Consider the following 21919-nt stretch of genomic DNA (forward strand, 5'->3'; position numbering starts at 1 on the left):
GCAGAAGAGGATGAAAGATGTCAATAGCATTCAATTCCGAAGCAGCACTATGGATTTTCATGCGACGGCCAATAACGCCGTGTACAATCCGTGTTGATCTCCAAGCGAATATGTGAGGGTAGTACGGGCGTAGATATCTGGCTGAACCTCCAGCATAGATATCACGTCGTCGAGCAGATGAGCAGTTCCTATCGCCATCCTGGCTATCAACTCGCCTCCATTCACATTCACGATGTGGACATGGAAGTGGTCTATCGCACGAGTCAGCGTCCTTCCCAGAACATCTATCGAGGGCAGACCTACAGTACGTCGGCTGATAGTGGATGAACATCCGCAAGCCTCCCGCGCCAACGGCAGGCCATTTCTCGGCGACGACGCGTGTAGCCTCTCGCTGAATGCCTTTCAGCAAGGGTATGTGTTCGCCGCGCAAATCGCGAAGGCTTCGAAGGCCCTCTACCCGTGCGATGGCGCAGATGTAGATGGAGGAGATGGTGGTGAGGTCCCACTTCATGTCGGGGACGAGGATGAAGTCCGGGCAGTTGTAGAGGACCTTCTCTTGCTCGGCGCGACCTTCGAGGATGTCCAGCACCCTGGAGGTCATGGGTCATTATATAGTGGTTTAGAGAACAATGACACCAACCACTGCGTACGACTTTTCGGAATGCTCGAGATGTAGGGCTCAACGATGTTTGCATACGTCTCGGGCGTCTCCCTGACCATGGTGTACTTTTGCCTGGTGTACTGCAGCTAATTGAGCGGTATTATCTTGAGCAGCATGAAGAAGTTGCTTACCTTGCGAATGTGCGCCTCCGTGGCGGGGAAGATCAGAGTGATTTTCACATCGCGATATTTGTGCGATCCCGCCTTGTCATCGGCGAAGGAGGCGAACATCCATGTATACTGTTTTCAAAAGTAGCAGGGCGACATGATAATAGCAGACAATAGAAGACTCACGATATCAGTACTCTCCTCGACTAGCAAGGTGCCGATGTCGATGGATGCTAGCGCTGGACTGATTGCTTCACCTGCCGCAGGTGCGAATAACGGCTGTCCTTCTGACAAGACACTAGACGGTATGTGCGTCTTGCTCAGGGTGATAATAGCAAGCTGTCGAACAGTATCTGTAGAAGGCGTAGTCTCTCCGTCGACAACAGCAGGCAGCGTCCCAAGCAATATGGCAGACTTCGAGCCAGGATCTTCGTCGAGGACACGCGTGAGCTCAAAGTGAGGCAGACGGGCGAGGGTGTCGCGGCGTTTTTGGTCGGTTGAGGTCATGGGGGATAGAAGGAGATAATGGAGTGAAGAGGTGATGAGGGCGGAAGGCTAGAAGTCGAACTTGGTGTCACAATGTGTCACGCTTTTTGGGGCGCATACAGGCACTAAAGTATGAGACTCTCGGGCTCACAGCAGTTGTAGATAGAGCTGAGGTCAATGCATCCCTTCCATTACCTGTGAGTGGCGATTATATGTGACTACTACGATAGCCCGGATACTTTAGTTGTGCGTCCGGCCAATCACGTCCTCGCATCTCCCGCAGAGAGTAGCTTCCGCGGGTCGTGAGTAATTCCAGCATCTGGGGCATTTGTGCAGTGAAGCGGGACGGACGCGGATGGTTAGGCCTGGATTGTATCGTGAAAGTCAGCCATCGGGAAAGCGAAGATGGGAAGGTGCATACCGTCCAGTGGCGAAGCTTCCGTGTAGGACCAGGATGCCGCTGCAGTCTCGTCCGCACTTCCTTGCTCAAGGCGCACGTCGGAAGTGATGAACAATTTCTTCAGGAGGTCCTCTGCGATACCTATCAGCGCACAAACAGCCTGCAATCTGCACTCTCGCTTACTCTCTCTCCTCAGCAGATCCGCCACCTTCGACCCGGATGATTCCGAGAGGTAGATCTCGACGTCGGCTTCGAGCGAGCTCTTCAGTTGCCTGGAGGTGAAAAGTTTTTTGAGTATGTGATGTGAATGGGCCGTTATTCGACGCACTTCTGACTCCGAGCCTTCTCCAGCAATCCCAAGACGATGGTCCGGAGGCGCAGGAGGTCGCCCATCTCTGCTGCGGCTTCGGGGCTCGCGTAGGAAGGGTCCTAGAAATGCGTGTGAGGATGTGTATCTTTATAACAGGCTTGGGACACTGATCACCAAAGGCTTCCAGGGCTGCTTGAAGAAAGACGAGGTATTGCCGGGGTTCAGGTGCGAGTGGACTTCTTCTGCAAGGTGTGGGAGCATGGGCGCGTACACAGAGGTCATGGTACGGAGGATCTGAGGTCTTTTGTTAACGCGCGTCAGCTCGTCGAAGGAAATGGATGCTTACCTGCTCAAGTACCGCCGTCACCGTGCGCCTTTCGACGCTGTCGACCGCATCTGCGTACAAACAGTCCTTGGTGACGTCGAAGTAGAGCGAGGAGAGGGTGACGTTGGCGAAGTTGTTGAGGGCGTGGACGACTGAGGGGGGTCAGGCCAAGGCTGGATCATAGAAAGTCCGTTATACCTCTCGGGAAGTTGAAAGAGGCATACTGCGAGAGCGCGACTTGCTCTAGTTGCTGGAGCTCATGCAGAACGTAACGATCAAGCTGGAACGAAGGTCAGAACGTACGACGAGAAGGCGATGTATGGATAACACTCACGAGAGTGAACTCGGGCGCCATGGGTGGCCCTGCGCGGCGATCGGCGGGGCCAATGTTGCCCAGGATGAAGCGGACGGAGTTCCTAATCCTGCGCATGGTCTCCGCAGTTTGCGATAGCACGACAGGGCCGATCGACATATCGTGCCAGTACTCGACTGTTGCTGCCCACAGTCGCAACGTGTCGGCACCGTATGCAGGCTCCGCCTTCTTGTCCTGCCGATGCCTGATCAGTCGAATCTCCTTGCGTACAGACGACTTCTGAACGCACCTTGCCGCCGAGGACAATGCTCAGCGGGCTGATGATGTTGCCCAGTGACTTGCTCATCTTCTTTCCGTGCTGGTCGAGGACCATCCCGTGCGTGATCAGGGTCTTGTACGGCGCCGCGCACTTCCCGTCTTCGCTCGTCGCGATCCGCGTCAACAGTTGCGACTGGAACCACCCGCGGTGCTGGTCCGAGCCCTCCAGGCAGACGTCCGCCAGGTGCTTCCGGCCTTCTTGACCCTCCAGCCCCGCCAACATCGACCACGACGTTCCGCTGTCGAACCACACGTCCATTGTGTCCGTGCCCTTGCGCCACGTGCCGGGCTCGTGCGCGAGGTGCGGTGGGATGAAGTCCTCGACGGGCCCGCTCCACCAGTGCTCGGTGCCCTTGGCGTCGAGGACGGCGAGGATGTGGGAGAGGGAGGCGGAGTCGAGGACGGTCTGTTCGGTGGGGGAGGCCGGGGGTGTGAGGTAGAGGGAGGGGATGGGGACGCCCCAGACGCGCTGTCGGGAGATGCACCATTCGGAGCGGGAGCGGATGAAGGCTTCAAGGCGGTTGCGGGCTGGGGGAGGTCAGTTAAATACGAGGGGAAAGTGGAGCGGACTGACATTGCGCTGGCGTGAAGGAGACGTCGGTGAGCGCTTCGATGGATTTGCCCTTGATGTCTTCGAGGTTGGCAAACCATTGTGAAGTCGCACTGTCCCGAAGTCAGCCCCCGAAAACATCGACACAGGGGAGTATGCGTACGTGACGATGACTGGCTTCTTCGTCTTCCAGTCGTACGGATACCGATGCTGGATCCACTGGTCCTTGACCAACTGTCCGCGCTCGCGCAGCAGCTCGACCATCGCCTCGCTGCCATCACCCAAAACTTCCTTCCCAATTAGGTTCGGATGCGGCGTCTCCTCGTTGAACTTGCCATCTGCGTCGACGTGGCAAGTAAGCTCGCCGCCGCGTCCTGTGGTGTTCCAGGTCGCGTAGTCCTCGGCGCCGTGGGCGGGGGCGCAGTGGACGAGGCCGGTACCGGTGTCCGTGGTAACGTAGGATGCGGGGATGATCTCGGTTGTATGGGTAGAGCCGGGGAAGAGAGGCTTGTAGGAGAGTCCTAAGAGGTCAGAGCCTGCAACGGCGATGAGAGATAGTCTTCACAAGCGGTCGACATCCTTACCAGGCAGAGTGTGCACCAAGTCCAGCGTTCCCACGACGTTGGAGAGTGCCTTGATGCGCTCCTCTGCTACGACAAGGAGGTCGCCGGTTTCGACGTGCTTTACGACGGCGTATACGACCTCCGGGTTGACCGAGATCGCCTAACAAGGTTGTGAGCTTTGTATGAACATAGAGAGAGAATGCGAACGCACCATGTTTGCCGTCAACGTCCAGGGGGTGGTGGTCCAGACGAGCAACTTGGCGCCCGCGAGAGCGTGATCGGAGGGAAGGTCACCGAGCTCAAAGGATACGTAGACCGAGTGCGAGGAGTGATCTGGCGCGTACTCGAGTTCTGCCTCTGCGAGAGCTGATCGTGACGAAGGGGAGTAGTATACAGGGCGATACTTTCGGTAGATGAGGCCTGAGCGCTGTCAGCTTCGCGGCGCATTCAGTCGATAAGACCACGCACCCTTGTCAACCATCTGCTTGAATATATGCAGCTGTCGCATCTCGTACTTGTGATCTGCGACGTATATCAGAGCGATGCGGTCGGAGGGGAAGGGGGACATACCGAGAGTTCTGTACGTGCTGTCTTCGTTCATCCAGTCTGCCATGACGCCGAATTGCCGGAACTCGGCCTTCTGCTGGGCGATCTCGCGGAAGGCGGTCTTGCGCGCTGCTCGGCGAACCTCGTGGGGTGCGAGGGATCTGGCATCCTTCTGCGCATGCGCGTGAGCGGGACGGGGGAGGGAAGTATGGAGACTGTCGACACCTTGATCTCTTGCAGAGCCTTATTCTCAATGGGGAGACCGTGGCAGTCCCATCCGGGGACGTAGCTGGGGAGAGTTGAGTGGTCGGGACTTCGGGAGAGGGGATAGACGAACTGAACCCGTCGGCCCTGCGCGACGTGGTAGCGACAAATGATGTCCTTCAGGATCTTGTTCAGTGCATGGCCTAGTGTTGTTCAGAGTCTCGCACGGGCAATGCAAGTGATTCCATACCCATATGCAGATGACCGTTTGCGTACGGCGGGCCATCGTGCAGTACGTAGAGAGGACCCGGCGCGTTCTCCCACTTGCAGGAGTGTAAGTTGCAGTCCAACTTCGTTATACGTGGGACACACCTGTTCCCGGTATAACGCGTCGCAGGTCCTCTCCCGGAATGGCACTTCACTCTTCGCGGGGTCTATCCATAGCGGGAAGGAGGTCTTCGGGAGAAGGAGAGTTTTCGAGTACGCCTTGTTGTCCTGCTTCGGCGTAGCAGTGGAATTCAGTCTGGCGAAGGAATGGACGCGACTGCGCAGCAAGCCCCTGCAGGATGGACGAACGAACAGCATGGTCCGGCCGTCGTGAGCGTCCGCCTGCAAACCCAGAGGCGCCGGACGCCCGTACGCGATCGTGACTCGGTGACGTCACGCGTTTAGCGGCCCTTGCCTTCAACCACCACCATCATCCGCTGCTCGAACTCCTGCATCCCATCCACCGTCTTCTCATGTTGTGCTACTTATGGCTGCCAGGAACTGAAGCTAAAGTGTCTGCAGCAGTTTGCAAAAAGCCAGGGTACTTTAGACTCGAGCCAGTAGCCATGATCAATTCTAAAAAATCGCGAAATTCCCAAAAGGGAAGGGCGGGTGCCGCGACGCACCTTCGGGTCCATGTCGTCTGCGCGAGGGCTTCTAAAATCCTGGAAAGTACACTGAAATCGTCTATAAATCGTCTTACACGGTTTTGCCAAGTTTTGGGGCCACAGCGTGGATGCGCGCGTCGGAATTCAGCTCGAAGTAGTCGGGCAGACGCATGGCTTGCCCAAAATGGCAACAGCCATCTCCGGGCGCCATTAGCCATGATCAATTCTAAAAATCCCGAAATGCCGCGAAATTCCCGAAATGGAAAGAGGTCGCGCGCGCGCGCGTTCGTCGTCCCTCTTCGCCCGTTTCCTCCATCCTCGAGCCTCGTAGCACATCATATAATACACGAAAAACCATGATAAATGTGTCTGAAGCATGATATGACAAAAAATCTGGCTTTGTACAGTGGGGACACCCCCAAAAGCGCCTTGACTTCCCCATTATGATCAGCATCGCCACCTTGTCATCAACCACCACGATCTTCAGAACATGGACGCGCAGAATCTCGTCGACTTTGCATCCCAGATCTTCATTGCAGCAGACATGATGGAACACACCTCCAGCGCCGACCTTGACCCTGATTTTGACGATGAAGAGCCAGATATCAAGGATTGTACTGGGCTTGATGACGATGAAGATCACGAAGATCACGAAGAGCATAACAAGGCAACAATGGCACTTCGGGCTATGGGGTGGACATGGATTGAGATGGCGCAGACCCTTTGCAGTGAATCCGGGGCACGTGGGCCATATGGACAGGTGCAGAAGTCTCGTGACTGGTTCACGCTTGCACTGCAGATGCCTGATCGTGAGTTCAGACATGTATTTCGGTCAGTCCCTGAGAAATGTTCTATATCTGTGGCTGACTTCTGATAGCCTGAGCCGTACTACCTTTGACAAAGTTGTCAAGATCCTTTCGCGCAATCCGATCTTCACGTCGAAGGGGAAGAAGCCGCAGCGACATATCAAGTGGCAGTTGGGCTGCTTTCTCATTCGATACGGCCAGTATGGATCACCAATCACCGATACCATGCTCAAGACCGGCATTGGGTATGGCACAGTCATCCTCTACTGCCGTCGAGTCATTCGTGCCCTCCGTGAATTGCGTAGCAATTTTGGGGGTTGGATGACTGATGTTGAGCAGAGCGTGACGGAGGAGAGGATTCTTCATCGTATTGGATTCCCGAAGTGCCTTGGAAGTGCCGACGGCTCCCTTATCCAAACAACCAACAAGCCTCGTCAGGACGGCCCAGCTTACCTGACCCGTAAAGGGTTCTTTGGCTTTGCCGTGCAAGCTACGGTTGACGCAGAGATCTGGTTCACATCTTGGGAGCTTGGGTGGCCTGGAAGCGTAACAGATGCACGAGTATTCAAAAACTCGCACATTTGGCTTCATCGGAATCAGTACTTGAAGGACGGCCACTATATCCTGGCTGACAAGGGTGACTGCACTTCTATCTTGGTGTTTCCGCTTGACATGATCTGACTCCTTCATAGGTTATCCTTCCTCTCCGTACACCGTCCGTCCTTTCAGCAACAAGGAGTTGGCAAATGCTACATCCAACACGGAGCGGAGACGGATGATCGACTTCAACAAACTGTTGTCCAAGCAACGCGTCACCGTTGAACATGCCTTCGGAGTGCTCAAGATGCGCTTTCATTCACTCCGTCTCATGGGCTACCATGATGATGTGCAAGATGTATGGCGGGTGATTGAGGCATTGCTAATCCTGCACAACTTATGCCTCTATCACAAGGATCATCCGGAGGCATTCGACGAGTATGCTGAAGTCATTCTAGCAGCTAACGAGGAGGGGGATGATACAGATGAGGAGGAAGAGGAGGAGGAGGACGTGCCGACAGTCACAGGAGTTGATGTGCATGGTCCCTCGGACCTTCCACGCCACGAGACTGTAGCGTGGCTCCGAACTGCAGGGCATCAGAAGCGGCGGGAACTTCTTGACATTGTATGCCCTATGGCAAACTACCAGTAGTAGAAATCACACCGAACCAAGGAATTAAACGAATTGAAGTAGGGTATGCAGATAAAAGTAAAGGAGGGTGTACGTGTATGTTTAGGAATCACCGAAGCCAAGGGAAAGGAATTCGGCCAAGATGCGATTGGCGTTATCCACAACCTGGAAGGTATATGTACCAGGGGACGCACGTTCACCGTCAATGATCTTCTGCGCCAAGTCAACCTTCTTCTCTATCGCCACCCGCTCGTATCTCTGTTGGCGTAGAGCGGCGGACTGCTCCTCCGACTTTGCCATGACCTCGAAGTAAGTATTGAGTCCAGAGGTGTCGATCTTTGTCTGCTCCTTGGCATCCTTACGGGGCCGGCCACGGCGAGGGGCCCCCTTCGGCTCGGAGACAGTAGCAGATGCCGGCAACTTCTCGGACTTGGGCAGACGTGATTTGGTCGGTGACGGAACGAGCTCGACCTCGTCGTCTTCGTCGAAGTCGTCCACCTCGCTGAGCTCTGCAGCTGAAGAACGGGCAACCGGTCGTATAACCTTTGAGTTGTCCTTGTAGCTGAAAGAAGTCAATATACAAGGACATACTGGGAACAATGAGACCTTACCAATTGACGAAGAGATCGTACCAGCCTTTGCGCACGAACAAGCGACTGTTTGCCGCATTGAGATTGTCGATCGCGCACCCCTTGCTCTTCGAGTTGCAGAGATGCAATGCGAGACCATCTTCGTCGTCCCAGTCGTAGTCGTCCGCATCAGCACCACGGCCCGTGAAGTTACGGAACTCGTAGAGTTGCTTGAACGTCATAAGAAGCGTGTTGTAGAGGCTGCTGAGTTGCTTCTCAGTGACAGGACCACTGGGAAGCTTCCCGCCAAGAGCCTCGAGCACCTGAAGCGATATTAGGCACCGTCCCGTGCGACAGGGGGCAGACCTACCATGCGCCAGACTTTGTTCGAGGCGACCTGAAGTTTGTCAAAGATCTTGTCGCCATTCACGTTGTCACCAAGGACGACTTCAAGGAGGGCGCTCTTGTCAGCGACTGAGTACTTCCGCTGCTTTTGCGAGGGCTTTGGGACGGCTGCCTCAACAGAAGCTGCGGTGTGCTGCTCCTCCGCCAGGGAAGCAGCCCCAGCGGCGACCACAGGGGAAGGGGGATTGCTGAACGAGAAGGAATTGTTTGGCGGATCTAGGGGTGGGGGAGAGCCGAAGTCGAACGAGGAGGGGGTGTAGGAGATGAAGTTGATCGAAGGGAAGGGCTGGCCGATCGCTCGACCGGCGGTGGATTGCTTGCTGGACGCGACACCTGGCGAGGGAGGGCGGTCGATAGAGGGCGTCGCGGGCGAATCCTTCACCGTCTCCGATCGCCCGAGACCCGACTGGGATGCCGCGAGTAGCGCTTGATTCGCGTTTGGCGTGGTCACCGCGCTCGCAGCTGGCTTGTCCTTGCGAGGGCGTCCCGGCGCGCGTTTGGGCTGCTGTCCCTCTTCCCTCTTCTTCGGAGGACGTCCGCGCTTTTTTCGAGGTGTAGGTGTGGGGGGCTCGGGGGGCGAAGCTGCCGGTTTTGGCTGGGTACAGGTGCGTCGCGGGCGCTTCGGTGCAGGGGTTGTGTCGGTCAAAGGAGGGGATGGGGGGCGCTTCTGGGAGGCGTTCGGCTGGGTAATGTCGTTGAGGGGAGTCCTGAGACCCTCCTCCAGGCCCCCGGGAGGTGGCGCGGTGGACAGCTGAGATGCTGCGTTGGAGAGAAGGTCAAGACCATTCTGTCCCATTGTCACTGACATATCGGCACTCATATGACTAGGGACTATACCATTTATGCAGATTAGGGTCAACAAAGAATTATAGATGTTTGTCGTGTATTATATGATGTGCTACGAGGCTCGAGGATGGAGGAAACGGGCGAAGAGGGACAACGAACGCGCGCGCGCGCGACCTCTTTCCATTTCGGGAATTTCGCGGCATTTCGGGATTTTTAGAATTGATCATGGCTATTCTTGCCCTTCGCTTGCATGCTGGGGGCCTCTGCTGTCAAAAGTAGGGTATAGAGGGGCGAGTCTGCCTCCTCCCATGGGTGGACGGTTTGCCTCGCGTCCACGCTTTTGGTCCGCCTTCCTATTCGGGAAGAACTTTCCCACGCCGCTCCAGGGGTGTCCGTATTTATCCTTACTGTACATCTCTTTTCCCTCAGTCGCTATTCCACTAGCAGGAAGACTGAGGGTATGTTATCTCACTTACTATACTCATACTATTTACTGACTGTACTTTAGTCTTGCGCGTCCTGCGCTTCTTTAGGTATGAACATCAGTCGCTATTCCACTAGCAGGAAGACTGAGGTCTTGCGCGTCCTGTGCTTCTTTAGCTTGTGAAACCGACAACAGCACTGTGTTCCAAGGTAGAAGCGCAGCTCAGGCTGCACCGATTTGACCCATTCCTTCCCATCCCCAATCTCCTTTCCCTCGGAGAGCTCTAGCGCCGCCAATGCAACCATGCCCGCATCGATGTCCGACTCTGAGCTGTTGGACTCTGACCCATCGCCCATATCCTCGTCATTGTCACTGGACTTTTCGACCAAGTTGTCGATCTCGTCCACGCTTTTGGCCTCTACTTCCTCCTCACCACCCGCACCTTTCCGCTGCTTCTTCTTCTTACACTCAAATACTGACTTCTCGTACAGAAGGTGCGCGTCGGCATGGATGTAGGGTGACCTGCCGGCATAGCCGGCACGTTGGGCCCACACAGAGAGGCTTGAGGGAACACTGATCTGAATGACAACCTTGATATCGGGAATGTGTAAGGGCAACCCTAAGGCGTGGCGCTCCCAGAGGCGCACACAACTGCAGAGGGGAGAACCAAAGATAAATATCCTACATAATACATCTGAGAAGGGGCACACCTGCAGAGGGGAGAACCAAAGAAAACAAGTCTAAGGTGCACCTCTGCGTGTGACGCCCATAACTACTGTGGTCACGGTCATGTGATAGAGGAAAAAGAAAAAGGAAATCAATAAGTACAAATACAATCAGTCCACATCCAAACACGAGCAAATAGGAACAATCCACAAGTCCCCTGACATCACCCCCTCTCTAGGCAGCGGCGTCCCGACGCTGCGAGCGCCACGTAGTGGCAGCGTCTGCGACACCAGGGCAGGCCCAACCGGTGGAGCAGCAAAGGGCGGAGAATGAGGAGGCAGAGAGGCGACGAATGGCAGGATGGGGGTCGGCGGGGTGGGCTTTGAACCAGAGGTCGCGACCTTCAGCCTTAGGGTGGAGGTGGTAGAAGTCGCGGACCTTGTCAAGAGCGTTGTCAGCGTCGTGCGCCGGTAGCCATTCTGCTTTGGTGCGTGGGAAGCCCTTGAACCAGATCTTGAACTTCAGCGCACCGCGATACCACTTGCTGTCCACAATCTCCTGTACCTCCCATTCCTGCTCATCATCAATGACCTCCGGCTCCGGTGGTGGTGGCGGTACACGCCCGGCAATGGGGTCAGGCCCAACAGGGTCGAGCTTGACCACCGGGAAGACTGGGTGGACACGGTTCATCCAGGTTGGCAGCTTCAGGCGATACACGTGCGATCCAATGGCGGCTTCGACCTCAAAGGGTCCCCACCATAGGTGGCCTAACTTCTTTGACACGCGAGTGCGTATATCAGAGCTGTCAAGCAACACCTTGTCTCCAGGCTTAAGCACTGGGGCGGGTGTGTGATGCCAGTCGTAGTAGCGCACGTATTCGTCCTTCGCCTTGGTGATAGCTGCCTTGGCCTCCTCGTAGGCGGTTCGCATGCGGTTGACAAACTTGTTGACGTTCTCGATTTTGGCACGGCGGTGGGGCTCGAAGCCCATGCAAGGGTGCCGGCCTGTGTCGATGAGGAAGGGAGTTGTCTGAGTCGAACTGTGTACCGCATTATTGTAAGCGAGCTCGCCCATAGGGATGAGCTCGTCCCAGTCGTCCTGGTGTTCGCTAACAAAGAGGCGCAGGTAGCCCTCGAGCTCCGCGTTGACTCTCTCCGTCTGGCCGTCTGTCTGTGGGTGATACGCGGTGGATGCACTGATCTTGATACCAAGGAGGCGGTACAGTTCGCGCATGAAGGCAGAGACAAACTGTGGGCCGCGGTCCGAGATACAATCGTCTGGGAGACCATGGTGCTTCCATACTTTGCGTAGGAAGAGGCGTGCAGCCCCTTCCGCATTGATGGTGGTGTGGCAAGGGATGAAGTGTCCACGCTTCCTAAGGCGGCACACTACCACCATCAGCGCATCGTACCCATGAGCTTCAGGAAGCTCTGTGATGAAGTCGACGGAGATACCTTGCCAGGGCTCGGTAGGTGTCTCGGTCGGCTTCAGCTCCCCGACAGGCAGACGGCGGCGAACCTTGGTGCGCAGGCAGAGGTCACAGGTCTTTGTGTACAGGCCAATGTACCGAGACATCTGCAGCCACCAGTAGTTGCGCGAGACAAGCTCAAGGGTTTTGAACCGCCCCTTGTGGCCCGTAACCCGGCTGTCATGATGCTGCGCAACTATCCGGCAACGAAGGTCATGCGTCGGAGGGACGTAGACCTTGTTGGAGTTGGTGTGCTTGGACCAGCCCAAAGGGGATATTTACCTATAGTCATGTATCACACTGTCACTTAGCCTTGTCTTTGACCGTCATCTTGTGGTCTGTTGTTTGTGTCTGCGCCCTCCCATCTCAACAGGTTATGAGCCCCGCGCTCTAGTCTTTACTCGAAAACCCCCCAGACCTCTCAGAACTCGCTTTTTTCCTCCAGAAAAACCCATTCTCTCATTCTCAAAAATTTTCACTCGATCGATCGGTCTTATCTGCACCATCTACCACTCATCATGTCTTCCCTCCCCTCATATGCTGTCACTATCTTCCAGCAGACGGAGAAGCTGCGAGGCGAGGCCAACTGGCACTCGTTTGCAGAGGCTTTCATCGACTTCTGCACTGGCGTTGGTGCTGACCACATTGTGGATAACTCTTCGCTCGATTCGTCCAAGAAAGCGCTGGACAACGCCATTGGGTATGTCCTCTCTGGGATGCTGGAGAAGGATGTGAAGGATGGGGTGCCAGGGAAACGTGGTGGCCAGGAGCTGTACCAAGGCGCTGAAGGCGAAGTACACTGCCTCGACCAGGGCCCGGCGCGTTGCTGCACGCAAAGCGTTTTACCAATGCTCTCATGACTTCCCCACCCAGTCACTTGAGCAGTTCATCGTCGAGGTGCGGGCCAAGGCGCAGGTCCTGAAGGATATGGGTATCACCATCTCGGACACCGAGATTCTGGACGTCATCCTCATGAACGTCCACCATGCCTTCATCGCCACTACCACCATCCTCCTCGCGCAGACCACCGAGCCCAAGCTCAACGACACTATCTCCACCCTGACGTCTTCCCCTGCGCTCAACGTTGACGTCGTCAAGAAGGAGGAGTACTCTTCCAGCCCGCTGCTGGCCGCAAATGCGGCACGAGGGTCGCATGCACCGCGGCATCCTGATGGTCATCAGGCTGACCTGACTGGAGGATGGGTGGACGACAAGGGCTACCGCTGGTGCAACGTCAACGGTGACGCCTGCCATCGGTGCGGGCGTGCAGGTCATATCGCCGCCTTCTGCATGTACAACATGCCTGAGGCCATCCGGCAGAAGATCTCGGACCACGCGCATCTCAACGCGAACATGGTCAGTTCGCTCGCGGTCATGGAGGCAGAGGGCGAACACCAGCACCTTGCCCAGTCGGCTTATGGTGTGTACACTATCCCAGCTCATCGCTCGCCCTCCCCCGCTGCCTCTTGCTCGCCATCTCCACCGCTGCCATCTGCCGATGACGCCGACGATGATGCCTTCGACTTTTCCGGTGTGGGTGGATCGTGGGGAGGAGTCTCTAGGCTGTACACGTGATGGTAGGATTTGGCTGGTTAGGTGGGAGTTGCTGGATTAGGTAGGAGTCTCTCTGCGGTCCGGTGCACAGGTGGGAGTGTTGGAGTTGGTGTGCTTGGACCGGCCCAAAGGGGATATTTACCTATAGTCACGTATCACGCTGTCACTTAGCCTTGTCTTTGACCGTCATCTTGTGGTCTGTTGTTTGTGTCTGCGCCCTCCCATCTCAACAGACCTTACCTCTGAAGTACAGCAACCCGTCACGCTGGTCCCACTCAGCGCTTCACACAGAACGGGTGCTCGACTTGCGCAGCTCCCGTACGGCTCGCATCGCAGGCTCGTCCAGGTCATCCGTATCGAGGGAGGACTTGATGTCCTTGATGATATCCACCTCCTCCCCAGCGACTGCCAGTCCGCTAAGAGCCGCCACCACGAAGGTCTCTGGCTTCAGCAGGATGACATTGTCATTACCGCCGGTTCCGTCGTCATGGTCTGCTCGCCAGGACAGAGCGTCCGGTTTGCCCATTGACTTGCCTGGACGGTGATGGAGGGTGTAATCAAACCTCGATAGGTAGAGCGACCAACGCGCCTGGCGGCGGTTGAGCTTGCGAGCCGTGCGGAAGTACTCCAAGTTCTGGTGGTCGGACCAGATCTCAACAGGGTGCTGGGCACCTTTCATGAGCTAAAGAAGCGCAGGACGCGCAAGACCTCGGTCTTCCTGCTAGTGGAATAGCGACTGATGTTCATACCTAAAGAAGCGCAGGACGCGCAAGACTAAAGTACAGTCAGTAAATAGTATGAGTATAGTAAGTGAGATAACATACCCTCAGTCTTCCTGCTAGTGGAATAGCGACTGAGGGAAAAGAGATGTACAGTAAGGATAAATACGGACGCCCCTGGAGCGGCGTGGGAAAGTTCTTCCCGAATAGGAAGGCGGACCAAAAGCGTGGACGCGAGGCAAACCGTCCACCCATGGGAGGAGGCAGACTCGCCCCTCTATACCCTACTTTTGACAGTCGGGACGTCTTGGACAAGTATTTCAATAATCCAGTGGAACATTAAGGTAAGCCCGACCAAAAGTTGTCTTGTAAGCAGTCCCTGATGCACAGTATAGCGCCTACTGGGCCGTGCTGCGATAATTGTGAGCGCTTGACTGCTCAGGAGGCCCCAGCCCGTCCTTTGACCCCTCTGCAGCCTAGCGCTCCAGACACAGGCGACGACGCACTTTCTCCGCAAACAACACCTTTGAGGGAGAAGAACACAAATGGCAAACGTCTGATGACAACTCGTGTGGCCACTGGACCTACACGACGTGGCGACAAGCGGCACCCCTATCTAGAAGTGCTTTCCCCGTGGCATCAGGATCTCAAGAACTCGGAGCGCTTTTGTATGTCGAACATGTTGTGTGAAGACATCCTTCCCAAGCAGACCTTGAAGCATTTGGCGTCTCGCAAGAACATCCGGTCAGCAGAGGACATCTATGCGCTCAAACCGCCGTGGATTCTTGCACGTCTTTTCGCGCAGGAGGTCCTGGATGTTCTATGAAGGACCGAGGCACAAATCATTGAGCAAGCGATGCGCAACAAGGCCCTCAAAGCCGCAAAAAGTATGGCGAGTCACCGGCCAGCCAAGCGCCCGCGAAATGATCTCGGGCAAGCCTCTTTGCAAGCGCATGCGCTGGCGCCTGGTACGTCAACTCCCCGAGTGCCTCTACATGAGCACCCACGTCCATTTCCCAATTCACCCACCAACACGTTGCCACCTTTTCCGCCATCTTTCGCCCAATCACCGTCAGGTTATTATATTCCTCAAGTATTCTCAGGGCCCAATGGGCAATTATTCTACTGCTACGTCGCATTGCCATATTCTTCCTACAATACAGTTTTACATTACTATACAGCACCTTTCTTTACACCACCGCCATCATTTAATTCATCTTCTACACCTTCACATAATTCTCCGACTCGGAATTAAGTTACAAGGCATCTACAGTGTATTATCTACTTGTAAACTCGCTAATTTACAAGCTGTCTTCATCCTCCGAGTCACCTGGGCACCACTCGTCCCAGATATTCTCCTCTCGGTGGGGGAAAGTCTGATTATCAACCCAACGCACCAGCAGCGTTCCGGAATTAACTAGTCGGAAGCCCACTGCCCAAAAATTCTTTGCGCAGTTGGTCCTCTTCCTCAACTTCCCCTTCACATTGCGATCTGTTATATACCTCTCAGGCACGTAGTTGTGCAAGTCAACGTAGTATCCTTGCAGGCGTGCAATATCCAGGTCCTTCTTTGGCTTGGAGTGCTTGCAGCCTTGAGCATTTGTCCGAAATTCCTTCTCCATATGCTCGTTGAGCCGCATGATCATTGGAATCGCTGGATGTAGCTTCTTCATGTAGTCCCAGTCAATGTTTGGCCCTTCCAAGTGGTACAAGACCTTCACCAATCTTAGAATGCACTCGAAAATAATGCACGGACTGACCTTACCTTGATGTTCTTGATGTTATGCTCTTGGGCCTGATCCACTGGCAGGAAGCCATCAATATGGCCAGTCATATTGACAAGCCAGCAGTGTTGCCAAACATAATCACTGAGATATTAATGAGCCAAGTTGTGCGTCGGAAACAAGTAGAAAAGGCGTACCAAACTTCAGGGGGCCACTCTCGATGCAAGCCTTGCAGTAACTCCAGGACCTCAATAGCATATCGGGGGTTCTTGCCACCAGAGAAGCAATAGAGAAGCGTAGGGAGCATATCCTCCATGATGCCAACCCGCCCAAATTTGACCGCACGGCACAGGACCTTGTACTGCAACACGTCACGCACAAACATTATCGTCTGCCACCGTTGCTCATCGCGCATGTCCTCCGCCTTGGAGATCCAGTACGCATCCATGGCCTGCTTCGATGCGCACGTCTCGACGATTTTCTGCGCGAGCTGAACGAGCATCTGGGGGGTGTATAGGCAGAGCTCGGTCAAGTCATCGACTTTGGTGATGGTGAGCCAGTCGAGCCGCAGATGTGCAGTGAGCATATACTCAAGGAGCTCATCGAGGTCATGGAAGAATGGTCCCTTTGTCTGCGCATGACTAAGACCCTTGCAACTGAGGATGTCAATGGCTTGGGAGATGCCTCGTCTACTTCCAGAACCAAGATATTGTGTGTGCAGCCCATTGGCAAAGGCCATGAGGAGGTGTAGGAAACCGAAGACAGGTAGCATCCAGTCCAGCTGGTCAAAGGAGTTGAAGTCCTCTGCACAAAATGTGTAGAGTCTGCGTAGGCGTTCAACAGTTAGAAGATGATCTGCTCAAGCGCAAGTGCTTTCTGACCCTCCTTCCCCTTCGCTAGCTCGAGCTGATGGAGCCACACCATGATCAACTTCTCCTGGTCTTCATAGCTCGCCTCTAGCATTCCCTCTGTCCCCAGCATGTACTGCATCGTGATGTGCTCAGCACCGTGAGGAAGCGTACGTGCATCAGGCGGTGGTGCAAAGAGGGGGGAATTCCGGTGCTCGTAGGTCTGCAGATCGAACTCGGGCATGTCGATAAGCACACGCAGGACCTCATATGCCATCTCCTTGGCAAGACGAGGCGCTGCATCGAGCTCGAGCTGCAGTATGTTGAGGCTAGTGAAAGGGTTTGATAGACCTTGTGCACGCTGCTCACGAAGTCGAGCACTGCTCTGCGGGGGGAGAGCACAAGTGTTGCGCTTGATATAGCACGTTCCCGCTGTTCCGCACCCAAAGGTTGTCTGATGGTCAACCCTCTGGGCATAGACACGGAAGGGGATATCTACGTTGTCATAGGATATGAGCAATGCCGCTCCTCCCCGTATGTGATGACCTCGCCCATTGCTGCCTTCGAGACCTTCTCGACTGCATCTCCAGTCCACCTGTGCGACATCACTAGCCCAAGTGTGTGCAGAGTATCAAACACCTTGGCGGAAAGGCCCTTGAATTTGAGGTAGATCAACAGCGCCTTTTGAAGACAGCCGCAATTCTTATTCCGCGAGTAGCACAGCATAGCAAGTGCGGTTGCAACAGTCTAGTACATCCGGTGAGCCTCTTGGCGATTGCAAAAGGGAGAAAGACTCACCTTATCTGGATTTTTGCGTGTATTGTGAAGCATTTGCTGTGTACTGCAGCTTAGGTTGAACAGTAGCTGCCAAGAGATGTTGAGAGCAAAAGGCGGCGGCAGACACAAACACAAACACGAAGATGATGGTTCGAGATAAAGAGTACAATGGGAACAATGACTACCTAATTTGGCGGACTTCCCCATTGGGCCGGTCCAAGCACACCAATCCCAACACTCCCACCTGTGCGCCGGACCGCAAGAGAACTCCCACCTAACCAAGCTCCCACCGGATCCTGCAACTCCCACCAAATTCGCATCCTCCTATATCCATCACGTGAAGAGCATTATCTTCGGCGCACTCCTCTGCTTGTTCTTCGACGAGCGAGGGGGACGACCCTGGTGAACGGGGGCGGTGGCCGAGGACGAGGGGGCGGGGGAAGCAGGACGCGGAGAAGGAGGAGGAGGAGAGGGGGACAACCGACGAGCAGGAACAATATACGTGCCATAAGCCTGCTCCATCTGGTACACCTGCTCGGCCTCCGCGTCGAGCTCCGCCATGGAGGCAGCCATGTTCGCATTGAAATGCACCTTGTCCATGATCTTCTGCTTGATCGCCTCAGGCATGGCGAACATGCAGAAGGCGGCGATATGGCCGGAGCGCCCGCAACGGTGACAGTCCCTGCTGTTGACGTTGCACCAGCAGTATTCCTTGTCGTCCATCCAGAATGTAGTGGGGTCATTCTGGCCCCCGTCCGCCAGACTCTCCTGCTCCTGGCGGCTACGACCAGTGCGAGCGGCGTTGACAGCAAGGAGCAAGGGAGTGAACTCCTCCTGCTTGACGTTGAACGCCGCACCAGAGTTCGAGGTGAGCATGCTGATCGCGACATCAAGAGTGAGGGAGGATTGGGAGAGGATGTTGATACATATCTGGTCGAAAGAGTCATCCAGATTGATGAGGATGACGTCCATGACCTCGTCGTCAGAGACGGTGACGCCTAGGCCAGTGAGGATGGCCTTCTGCGCCTTGACGTTGGCGATGTGCGTCTCGATGGGGTGCGAGGGGTCATGGCGACACTGCTGGAATGCCTTGCGAGCATGCATGCGCTTCCAGGGTGTGGCCTTCTCGTACTTCTCCTTCAGCACCTTCCAGAGCGCCTTGCCCCCTTCAGCTTCCTTGACCAGAGCCATGGAGTCTGGGCCAAGCTTGCTAAAGAGCAGCCACTCGAGCTCCGCATCGAGGGGCTTCTTGGCCTCAGGCACTGCAGCAGCAGGGTCCAAGGTGATATACCCAGCCTGGATAGCGCGGAAGAAGCGGGCCAGCTGCTCCTTGAAGGCATGCCAATCGGCCTCTCCCATGAGCTTGGGAACATTGTCCAGACCTCTAATGAGGGCAGGAGAGATGACAGACATGGTGGATGAGCCGAGAGAGGGTGATCAGATAACAGGAAATTTTTGTGAAGGTTTTATGAGGGTTTAAGCAAGCAGAGAGACTGTTTCGGAGGTGTAGAGTAAGCTAGAGCGCGGGGCTCATAACCTGTTGAGAGCAAAAGGCGGCGGCAGACACAAACACAAACACGAAGATGATGGTTCGAGATAAAGAGTACAATGGGAACAATGACTACCTAATTTGGCGGACTTCCCCATTGGGCCGGTCCAAGCACACCAATCCCAACAAGAGAGAGGCGCTTTGGTGCGGATTTGGGAGATTATCAAGGAGAGGGAGATCAAATCAAGCTCGGCATCTGTGAGGTCCAAGTTCGCCTTTGAGTAGAGAACCAATGACAAGGACCTCATCTCGCATTCCATCTCCTCTTCCATGATCTTGCACGTGACCTCACGCATCATGCTTGTTGTGCCGTAAGGCCTCGTGCCATGACTGATGCGCGGAGGATGATAGAGGTGGCAGAGAATGCGCGGGAGAAGCGGGCTTCTCGTCAACTGAGTGCGCGAGCCGCGGACAACGTTGTTGTGAATGCATGCCTTGTTGCCCCATAGTATCGCGTCTAGGAAGTCGGAGAGTCTCAGTCCACGGCTCTTCATGAACTGCAGCGTCGCCAAGATGCTCTCCAGGAGCTGAGCACCATCATTGACCGCCTGATTGCCTGCTATGTCCCCCGACGGCTCAAGATTTGACTGTGCGCGCGAGGGCAGACCTTCATCAGGATCTGAGGCTGAATGGGAGGAGTCATCTTCGAGGGCGTCACGGAGCTCTGGGCCTTCCACGAACAGCGACCTCCAGTCAACATTGGGATCATTGACAGCTGACAATTGCAGAGATGAGCGCAAGGAGAGAGTTGCCTGTTTATCCCATTTGCTCTTGTTTGTGTGCACTGTCACGCATCCGGACTGTCCCAAAGTTTGTCAAGGACGCATAGTATCTAGTGTCTTATCAACGTGCAATTTACCACGAATTTCGACACATTTGGAGGCGGTGGACGCGCGCGAGAGTGAGGCACGCGTGTCGCTGGAGGCGGCAGGCCCGGTGGCGCTCGTGGCTTGCATGAGCCGACAAATTTGAAATAACGGGGTCCCTAGCATCAGACCGCCATTTGCGCCAGATGTTGAGGAGGTGTCTGCAGCATGTAAACAGAGCCAAACAAAGCCGACAAAATGGCTGGATTGAGACTAGGACCTGCCTACGGCAGGGGGTTGAGGGCGGGAGGTGGTGGCGACCTTCAGCCATTGCTGAGGGTCCCCCAGCGCAGTGCTTACCTAAGCAAGGCGAATAACTCGTCAAGCTTACCTAAGCAAACGCGTCGGGTCAACTTTGACGCTCGACCTATTTTACATTATAGATACCACAAGGATTCTGCTTTGTTCTCCGGTGCGCTTCACAATCTTACAATATTCTGCTTACGAACCCCGCATCCCTTCTGTTCCTTTGTCACGACTCTTATGTCACCATCCCTTCCTGTCCTGCACTTATGGTTTGCTTCTGTGTTTCTATGTGCTTTCCTAGTTTCCGCTTATTCCGGATTCCCCCACTTTCCTTATCTAGTAATTCCGGACTTTCCTTATTCCACTGTCTGCTTAGTATATAAGCCAGTAGCTTGGTTCTCAGTAGACAGGCTCAATATCAACCAGGATAAACCCCCTGTTGAGCCGTGAGACCCATCCTCTTCTTTCCTCAGTCGACCCTGCACCTTTCCTTGACTCCTTTCCTGATCCCTTCTGCCTTTTACTTGTTTCCAGTCCTTTCCAGTCCTTCCTGTTTCTTTCCCCTTGTTCCTGCGATGTTCTGGGCGCGCATGAATAGCTAATCCAATCAGAGGTGAAGGGGATTGATCACGGGCTTAGCAGCGCAGGTTGCACAGTCCTAACAAAAAGGCTGAACTGTGAGACTGGTCACAGCACCAAAAAAATGTCAGATCACAATGATCAGAGGATCTCAAAGGGCATCGCTGGGTAGGATGCTTGTATGTTATCTGGTGATGTGCAGCAAGGACAGAACAATGTTGAGGGCGCCCGCTTGTCTTTGTTTGCTCCGCGGTCAGTCCACCGCCACTGATGAGTGCAAATGAAATGTGCACAACTGGCGGTGGTCTTCATTCAGTGTGTGTGCTTTCAGGCTCAAGCTTCAACTGTAACATTGAGTCATTGGAAGGGCAAGTGCTGGGTGATGATTTTGGCCATTCAGCATATAGATGTTGACAGCGTGCTGCAGTCGAATGTGCTATTTCTTGCTCAAATAAACTAATCTGTGTATGCTCACGTCTTTTGGACCCTTGCGCATCAAAATTGAGGCAGGGGACAATGTGTGTGAGCAAGGAATGAAGTTGTGAGTGGGTGGGCTTGAACCTGTGGTCTTTGGCACTGTCAGTTTGGCTTTGTTTACTCAGGACAAGATTCTCACAACAATTAACTCACAATCATATTTAAATTGTATTTACATGGATCTAACCACGCGACGGCAAGCGCCCACACGCTCCTATGATCTGCGCACGCCTATGTCCTCAATGTTGTGCCCTCTGTCCGCAGACTCAGCAGGATTATCATCCCCAGTCTGCTGACCGGTCTCCCCTCGTCTGCGTCCCCTGCCAGAGCCGTGTGGCCGTCCGGCCGCCCTGTCGGGAGCTTTCCACCATGTCTTGTACCCAAGACATGAGTCGGTCAAATATCTCGAGGGAGTCCCACGAAGCGTCTGGTGAACTTTGTTCTGACCTCTTGAACTCCCTCAGTCGTCGCACAGTTCAAGGTCTACCCACCTGTCTCTCCCTATTTACTTTTTACTAGTTAAGTGACCCTCGGGCATATACGAGACCTGCTGTATGTGCATATATCTGTATGAAGGCAACCGGGCAACGACCGTGAAATGCACCAACGTGGGCAACCAGGCGACTGGGC

The 21919-nt window shown here is 54.8% G+C and overlaps 8 protein-coding genes across 8 annotated transcripts; 3 read left to right on the top strand and 5 right to left on the bottom strand.

The window, feature by feature from the left end:
* Positions 1–4: 4 nt before the first annotated feature.
* Positions 5–1321, bottom strand: SCHCODRAFT_02636681 (HIT-like protein). Its single transcript, XM_003028662.2, has 5 exons — positions 955–1321; positions 793–900; positions 641–741; positions 304–590; positions 5–251 (listed from the first exon to the last, which is right to left on the bottom strand). Exons 1-5 carry the CDS (start codon positions 1273–1275, stop codon positions 58–60), a joined length of 1011 nt encoding a protein of 336 aa, XP_003028708.1. The 5' UTR covers positions 1276–1321; the 3' UTR covers positions 5–57.
* A 17-nt stretch (positions 1322–1338) lies between these two features.
* Positions 1339–5402, bottom strand: SCHCODRAFT_02551172 (isoleucyl-tRNA synthetase). Its single transcript, XM_003028661.2, has 19 exons — positions 5156–5402; positions 5034–5106; positions 4917–4986; positions 4805–4868; positions 4604–4751; positions 4502–4555; positions 4245–4453; positions 4055–4193; positions 3634–4006; positions 3495–3583; positions 2892–3448; positions 2624–2836; positions 2488–2569; positions 2311–2441; positions 2139–2258; positions 1983–2083; positions 1838–1926; positions 1676–1786; positions 1339–1619 (listed from the first exon to the last, which is right to left on the bottom strand). The coding sequence occupies exons 1-19, from the start codon at positions 5366–5368 to the stop codon at positions 1495–1497; spliced, it is 2961 nt and encodes a 986-aa protein (XP_003028707.1). The 5' UTR covers positions 5369–5402; the 3' UTR covers positions 1339–1494.
* A 1077-nt stretch (positions 5403–6479) lies between these two features.
* On the top strand, positions 6480–7145 carry SCHCODRAFT_02513710 (uncharacterized protein; the record flags this gene model as incomplete). Its single annotated transcript, XM_050343296.1, has 1 exon — positions 6480–7145. The coding sequence occupies one exon, from the start codon at positions 6480–6482 to the stop codon at positions 7143–7145; it is 666 nt and encodes a 221-aa protein (XP_050198470.1).
* Positions 7146–7170: 25 nt separating this feature from the next.
* SCHCODRAFT_02511937 (uncharacterized protein) lies at positions 7171–7653 on the top strand (the record flags this gene model as incomplete). Its single annotated transcript, XM_050343261.1, has 1 exon — positions 7171–7653. A coding segment is annotated over one exon (483 nt), but the record flags the coding sequence as incomplete, so codon positions are not given.
* Positions 7654–7734: 81 nt separating this feature from the next.
* SCHCODRAFT_02511916 (uncharacterized protein) lies at positions 7735–10607 on the bottom strand (the record flags this gene model as incomplete). The annotated part of the gene is made up of 5 exons (XM_003028660.2): positions 7735–8194; positions 8244–8524; positions 8572–9437; positions 10007–10435; positions 10568–10607. 5 exons carry the CDS (start codon positions 10605–10607, stop codon positions 7735–7737), a joined length of 2076 nt encoding a protein of 691 aa, XP_003028706.1.
* A 1686-nt stretch (positions 10608–12293) lies between these two features.
* On the top strand, positions 12294–13731 carry SCHCODRAFT_02636691 (uncharacterized protein). Its single transcript, XM_050345926.1, has 2 exons — positions 12294–12722; positions 12763–13731. The coding sequence occupies exons 1-2, from the start codon at positions 12469–12471 to the stop codon at positions 13523–13525; spliced, it is 1017 nt and encodes a 338-aa protein (XP_050198472.1). The 5' UTR covers positions 12294–12468; the 3' UTR covers positions 13526–13731.
* Positions 13732–15524: 1793 nt separating this feature from the next.
* SCHCODRAFT_02587484 (uncharacterized protein) lies at positions 15525–19152 on the bottom strand (the record flags this gene model as incomplete). The annotated part of the gene is made up of 8 exons (XM_050343964.1): positions 17935–19152; positions 17594–17598; positions 17295–17542; positions 17165–17180; positions 16829–17108; positions 16145–16751; positions 15989–16091; positions 15525–15938 (listed from the first exon to the last, which is right to left on the bottom strand). Exons 1-8 carry the CDS (start codon positions 18983–18985, stop codon positions 15525–15527), a joined length of 2724 nt encoding a protein of 907 aa, XP_050198473.1. The 5' UTR covers positions 18986–19152.
* Positions 19049–20077, bottom strand: SCHCODRAFT_01102715 (uncharacterized protein; the record flags this gene model as incomplete). The annotated part of the gene is made up of 3 exons (XM_003028658.2): positions 19049–19088; positions 19239–19836; positions 19981–20077. The coding sequence occupies 3 exons, from the start codon at positions 20075–20077 to the stop codon at positions 19049–19051; spliced, it is 735 nt and encodes a 244-aa protein (XP_003028704.1).
* Between the last annotated feature and the right edge of the window lie 1842 nt (positions 20078–21919).

This window comes from Schizophyllum commune (genome assembly GCF_000143185.2).
Source record: "Schizophyllum commune H4-8 unplaced genomic scaffold SCHCOscaffold_10, whole genome shotgun sequence".
Lineage (NCBI taxonomy): Eukaryota > Fungi > Basidiomycota > Agaricomycetes > Agaricales > Schizophyllaceae > Schizophyllum > Schizophyllum commune.

What these genes read in the sequence shown, in the direction of transcription:
- SCHCODRAFT_02636691 (XM_050345926.1), top strand. Translation starts at nt 12,469, where the DNA reads ATGTCTTCCCTCCCCTCATATGCTGTCACTATCTTCCAGCAGACGGAG. An exon ending in AAACGTGGTGGCCAGGAGCT is followed by an intron (nt 12,723 to 12,762) that starts GTACCAAGGCGC and finishes TGCCTCGACCAG; the next exon opens with GGCCCGGCGCGTTGCTGCAC.
- SCHCODRAFT_02636681 (XM_003028662.2), bottom strand. Translation starts at nt 1,275, where the DNA reads ATGACCTCAACCGACCAAAAACGCCGCGACACCCTCGCCCGTCTGCCT. An exon ending in CCGAAAAGTCGTACGCAGTG is followed by an intron (nt 591 to 640) that starts GTTGGTGTCATT and finishes CATGACCTCCAG; the next exon opens with GGTGCTGGACATCCTCGAAG. An exon ending in CCACTATCAGCCGACGTACT is followed by an intron (nt 252 to 303) that starts GTAGGTCTGCCC and finishes CTCGTGCGATAG; the next exon opens with ACCACTTCCATGTCCACATC.
- SCHCODRAFT_02551172 (XM_003028661.2), bottom strand. Translation starts at nt 5,368, where the DNA reads ATGCTGTTCGTTCGTCCATCCTGCAGGGGCTTGCTGCGCAGTCGCGTC. An exon ending in AAACGGTCATCTGCATATGG is followed by an intron (nt 4,987 to 5,033) that starts GTATGGAATCAC and finishes GAACAACACTAG; the next exon opens with GCCATGCACTGAACAAGATC. An exon ending in TGACGGCGGTACTTGAGCAG is followed by an intron (nt 2,259 to 2,310) that starts GTAAGCATCCAT and finishes AAAAGACCTCAG; the next exon opens with ATCCTCCGTACCATGACCTC.